Source organism: Trichosurus vulpecula, chromosome 3, assembly GCF_011100635.1.
Source record: "Trichosurus vulpecula isolate mTriVul1 chromosome 3, mTriVul1.pri, whole genome shotgun sequence".
Classification (NCBI taxonomy): domain Eukaryota; kingdom Metazoa; phylum Chordata; class Mammalia; order Diprotodontia; family Phalangeridae; genus Trichosurus; species Trichosurus vulpecula.
The window spans coordinates 401,237,298-401,243,562 of record NC_050575.1 but is presented as its reverse complement, the minus strand read 5'-3'; the positions used below and the strand labels follow the sequence as shown (position 1 = coordinate 401,243,562).

At 42.8% G+C, this 6,265-nt stretch overlaps 1 protein-coding gene across 1 annotated transcript in view; it reads left to right on the top strand.

Annotated features, from left to right (window-relative positions):
* The window catches only part of IL1A (interleukin 1 alpha), a 9,232-nt gene extending 3,302 nt beyond the window's left edge, over nt 1–5,930 (top strand). The window contains exons 4-6 of the mRNA XM_036750089.1: nt 1,146–1,313; nt 2,778–2,908; nt 5,730–5,930. Of these exons, the coding sequence (XP_036605984.1) occupies nt 1,146–1,313; nt 2,778–2,908; nt 5,730–5,930 (500 nt within the window). The remainder of the gene's footprint in view (nt 1–1,145; nt 1,314–2,777; nt 2,909–5,729) is intronic.
* Nucleotides 5,931–6,265: the final 335 nt, after the last annotated feature.

Genomic DNA, 6,265 nt, shown 5'->3' with positions numbered 1-6,265 from the left:
CCCCAGATCTACATCTCTAGACCTCCTCTCTCTCTCTCTCCTAAGTTGCAGCCCCACCTTACCAACTGCCTTCTGGATCTCTTCACTTGGATATCCAATGGTCATCTCAAACTCAACATGTTCGAAACAGAGCTCATCTTCCTCCCACAACCCACCTAAATCTTTCTCTCCTCCAAACTTCCTGTTTTTGTTGAGGGTATCATCATCCTTCTAATCACCTAGGTTCACAACCTCTGAGTCCCGTTTCACTGTCCATTCCCAGCATCTGTTCACAGTGTATGTCTTAATGGACAAGCTTCATGGGCTGTCCATCTAAGTGCAAATCAGCCTGGATGGCAGCCATTTTTCAACCATGGTTTTTCCTGGTTGAGAAACTCAGCCTCTATGACTGAAAGCTCAACAAAATTCTTCTGAATGATTGTAGATCTCATTTAGGAATCTCTACATAGTACCAGGATTTGATGCAAACAATACAATTTCTATGCTGGACATCCATCAGCAACACCTTGGGGTGTTTAATGCCTCGCTTGATATTAGCCATCAGTAAGTCATTGAATAGAGTTGTCGGCATTGTTACAATTTTCAATATTACAATTTGCATTTTTAAAAATAGGAAAGGGAAAATGAATTGTTGGTCATTACCATCATTCCTTTTTTTTTTTGCTGAAGACCAGGTCCCAGAGCACCAGGGAGAGACAGCATAATAGAATGGAGAGACTATTATCTGGCTATGTGACCTGGGACATGTCACTTAAACTTTGAGTGAGATGTTTTTGCAAGTCTCTGATCAACTTAGAAGAAAGTAAATTTCACAAATGGTCTCATGAGGCGGAGATCTGGTAATAAAGGGCTTAAGACAAGGCTAATAATCCAAAATTAGTGGAAAAGTAGAGTTCACAGGGACCAAAATTCTGGTCATGGCTCTGTCACTGACCAAGTCAAGATGCACTTATTAAGTGCCTACTGTGCACCAGGCACCGGGTTAAATGCTGTCCAGCTGGGTGCCTTTGGGAAAGTTGCTGAAACTTGTTTGTAAAATGAGGGGATTGGATTGAATGATTTCTAAGGTCTCTCCCAATTCTAAAATACTTGGAGTCCATAATGCTTATTTGGGGCAAAGTATTGATGGTTATTGTGTTTTCCAGATGTAATCAGATACAAGTTGGCCTCCTTCACCACCGCTGGAAAGGAGATGAAGTATGAATTCCAGTCCTTTGAAACCAACCAAGTACTGACTGACCAAAACTCCAGAGCTATATTGCGAAAAGATAATAACCTCATAGCTCTTCATATACAAGGCGCAAACCGTAAACGTAATTATATACCCCGCTTGCTTCTTTTTCTCTGGTTTATCAAGCTCTCTCTTTTCAAAGGGGAAGACTCTCTGTGTTCTTAGCTTTGCCCACTGCTCATTTTCAAAGACAGATGGAAATCATATCACTGCCCTACAAAATCCCAGGCAATATCTCATGACAGGGAAGTGATAGACTAGCATGCAAAATAGGGCACATATTTTCAGATGTGGTCAATGTGGGAACATGTTCTGCTTAACTGTTTTTATGTCACAATGGGTTTTTATTTCCCTTTTGGAGAGCCAGTGGGAGGGAGAAAAAAAAAATGTTGAATCAGTGAAAAAAAATACCAGGTAATGATAGAAATTCCCATCAGACAGGAGATGTCTAAGGACTTCCACTCCCATAGCAAATGTATCTTGGCTGGGCTGTGCATTTAACAGAGAAAGGCATAGTCTTCCTCAAGGTAAAGGTAGAGATATAACATGAGCATCATCATCATCTCCTACTTTTCCCAAAGGGCAGGTCCAGAGACAACTAGGTGGTGCAGTGGAGAGAGCGCTGGACCTGGAGTCAGGAATATCTGAGTTCAAATCCAGCCTCAGATGCTTACTAGCTGTGTGATCCCAAGCAAGTCACTTAACCTCTATTTGCCTCAGTTTCTTCATCTGTAAGATGGGGGCACACTGGAGAAGGCAATGGCAAACCACTCCAATATCTTTGCCAAGAAAACCACCCCCCCCAAAAAAACAAAAAAACTAAAAAAGAAAACCCCAAATGGGGTCACAAAGAGTCCAACACGACTGAACTACATCAACAAGCAAGATGCTGTGGGAATGGAGAAAACATGGCCCCTTCTCTCTGGGAACTTATAATCTAGTTAGGAAGATGGCTCTATACATTTACTTAGATTCTATAACTCTACTAGGCAGCTCGGTGGAGCAATTGAGCCTGGACTTGGAATCGAGAAGACCAAGTTTCAGGTCTGGTCTCAAAGCAGCTCTGTGACCCAGGAAACTCACTTTCTGCCTCAGTTTCTTCAGCCACAAGATGGGGATAATAGTAGCATCTATTTCACGCAATTAGTGTGGGGATGAAATGAAGAAGCATATGTAAAGTGCTTTGCAAACCTTGAAAATCTACAGAAATGCTAGTTCTTCCTTTGTTCAGTCATTTTTCAGTCTCACGTCCCACTCACCCCATTTGGGATCTTGTTGGCAAAGGTACTGGAGAGGTCTGCCATTTCATTCTCCGGCTCATTTTACAGATGAGGAAACTGAGGCAAACAGGGTTAAGTGACTTGTCCAGGGTCACATGGCTGGGAAGTATCCGAGGTCAGATTTGAATTCATGAGGATGCGTCTTCCTAACTCCAGGCCCAGCCCTGTATGCACTATGGCGCCACCTAGCTGCCTTACCCAGCTTTTATTAGATCTGGATTTTTTTTTAAGTGATTTCATTTTTTTCTCATTCTTTTTTTCCCCAGAGTTGTTTGACATAGGCAGATATGTAACCCTAGGACCCGCACCAAATAATGGGATAGCTGTAACCATAAGGCTTTCAAACACAAACCTGTATGTGACCGCAAAGGAGGAACTACAAGCTGTAGAATTACAGGTGAGCAATCCTTAGTAGGTCCTCGAAATTTTGTATTCCTGATATTATTCTTAAAAGGACTGAGGAGCAGCTAGGTGGGTGCCATGGTGGATAGAGCACTGGCCCCAGAGTCAGGAGGACCTGAGTTCAAATCTGATCTCAGACACTTACTGGTTATATGACCCTGGCCAAGTCACCTAACCCCAACTGCCTCCAACAAAAAAAATAAAATAAAGTAAAAAACAGTATCAGGGCACTCCTTAATAATCATCTTCTGTCATCTGCCCTACTTTCTGCCCTGTCTACATTATTAAAATCTGAAATGGTTGGATGAGTTCCCCATGAAGCCTCATCAGACTCTTTAGACCAACAAGGTTAGGCAAAACTAAGTTTCAGAACTTTTGGTTCTGAAAAAGATCCAAAAGTTTCAGAGCACAGCAAGCTCAGTATGGGTCAGGAAGGTAACATGGGAGTCAAAAACAAACAAAAAAAAATCCCCAGTTCCTTTAACCAGTCCTCATATTCCATGTGCTCAAGGCCTTTTCCATCCTGGTTGCCTCTCTCTGGATACTCTCCAGATAACCCATTTCCTTCTTAAATCTGAATGCTTAGAGCTGCACAGAGCAGTCCAAATGAGGGCCGACAGGAGTAGCATCAAAGGTGATATCTCTTCCTATTCCTGGAAGCTCTATCTCTTCTAAGCTTCCTCATCACATAGTCTCATGTTGAGCCTAAGGTCCACTAAAACTCTCAGAGCTCTGTCAGAGCAGCTACTCTGCTTCTCCCATCTTCTACTTGGGAAATCCAAGCTTCAGACTTGCTATTTAGCCCCACTGGATTTCATCTTATTGGGCCCAGCCCAATGCTTTAGCCTCTCAAGATCCCATTGGGTCCATTTGGTTCTATTTTCACCTATTCCACATCTCTCCATCTCCTAGTATGGATCATTAAAAAGATGGTTGGTGAATATGTAGAGAGGGAAGCAGTAATTATGAAGAACCATTAGGGCTTCATCATGCCAGACCTTCTTCCTTCCACTAAAGTGGAAATGCTATGCTATGAGCAGAATTTGGCCAATAGTGCTTAACTGGATTTTAGCAAAGCTTTTGAAAAATAATATTATACATAACATATTATATATAATATTATTATATTAAATTAAATAATTTAATTGAATATAAGTTGGGGGTTGCCTGCATATGGCAGGGTCTAACATCCAACCTACAGAAGTTCTCTTTGTTAAAGAAAAGGTCACACGATTACCTAGACTTGGCATCAAGTCCAACTTTATGGTGACTGAGTTGCAGCCCTGCTCTCAGCATGTGGAGCTGATGGGCAGAACTTACCCAACTGGCTCCTAAAAGAGCTATAATAGCTTGACATTTACTTCTCAGACCCCCTAGAAGCTGTGTAAGCTAATAGAGGCTGACCTGCTGCACATGGGGTGGTAAGGACTCCACTAACAATATTACCCTCATGTATTTTCCACCATTTTTCAGTCATGTCTGACTCTTAGTGACCTTATTTAGGGTTTTCTTTACAAAGATACTAGAGTAGTTTGCCATTGCTTTCTCCAGCTCATTTTACAGATGAGGAAATGAGGCAAACAGGGGTAAGTGACTTGCCCAGCTAGTCAGTGTCTGAGGCCAGATTTGAACTCACAAAGATGAATCTTCCTAACTCCACGCTTGGCATTCTATGCATTATGGTGCCACTTAGTGGCCCCTACCCTTATATAACCTCACCCCAATTTAGGGGAAGACTTTTGGGTAACCAGAAATGCTGGAAGATTCATTATTTAAAATGACTAAGTTGCCAGTTCCAATTTCTCCCAGACTGTAAACTCCATGAGGGTATTCCACATTGGAGTTTGCCCAGTGTCTGGCACTCAGAATACTCGATAAATATTAGATAAACAAATAAAGCTATGATTCAGGCTAACAACTGAATGCCCAAACCCAGTCCTACTTGAGGTAGCACTTGCTCTTTCTACCCTATACACCTGCTCTCTCCCAAACTGTTAAAGGTGGCTACTCATCTCAAGCCAAGTCAACACACATTTATTAAGCACTTACTATGTGCCAGACACTGTGCCTAAAGATCAAGTTCCTGCCCTTGGGGAGCTTATATTCTAAGGGGAGAGGGGGAGAAATAGCATGCCAAAAAAATTGTACATAGAAGACATATACATGGTAAATCGGATAGAAGGAAGGCCTTAGGATTTAGGAAGGGCAGAAAAGACCTCTTGCAGAATGTGGGGTTTGAGCTGGGAACTGAGGGGAGCCAGGGAAGCCAGGAGGTGGAGATAAAGAGGAGGAACAGTCCAGGATCACATCCTTCTGTCGCTCACTACATGCAAATGATGACACTGGACAGAAAGAGATGATGCTAGCAGCTGAGTCCTAGACCACTTTCCTATATATTCAATGGTTAAGATATTTAGAGGTATTCTGTTAGTGAAATGAAGGAGCCAATTGATGAGAGGACGTTTCATATTTATAGGCATCTCCACCAATTCCAAGAGCTCCGCCACAAAGCATTTAGCTCTCTGTGGCACCAACAAAAAAGGTGTGATGCTCCTACCTCTTCCTGCCCACCCACTGCACCCCTTGATTCCTCTTTCCCCATTCTCCTTTCTTTGTAAGGGAACATACTGAGGGGCAGCTGTCACTGCTCATCCGGGCTGTCTCCCAATTAATTGCACTGAAATCTGTCATTGAGAATCAATTGGCCATTATTAATGGGGTGAGAACACCGCATCCGCTAGGCCAGGCACCAAGGGACAAAGTTGGTTTTTCTCCACCTGTTCACTTAACAAGCTTCACTATTCTCTTTCCTAAAGGAGATTCCAAAGACACCTACTGTGATTGATGGTTCTCAGAGTCCCTTCCTCTTCTACTATACAACAGATCACCCTTTCAGCACCTTTGCCTCTGTGGCCAATCCACACTTGTTTCTGGCTACCACACCTGTGGATGGAGAGAAGTTGATCATGGCGAAAGGACTGCCTGCTCTTATTCACTTCCTAGTGGACAACGTATAAAAGCACAGAGTTTCGGAGGAGGAAAGGCCCTCTGCAGCACTGGGTGCTTGTCATTGTCGTTGGATCATGTCTTTAAGAGCTGAGAGACTTTCTTGACTGCCTTCCCCATTTTGTAGGTGAGGAAGCTGCTTGCAAAGTTACTCAGAAAGTGTCAGAGGCAGAATTTGAACCTACACCCCAACTACAAGGCCACCATATTTTCCATTGAATCACACTGCTGTAGTCTAGCTGTATAATGTTGGTATGTACTATGTACACAATGAAACACAATCCTTTACTCTTAGTCATGTGCCATGCAGATGGCTTTGGGATGAGCCCTTGTCATTCTGAATGAA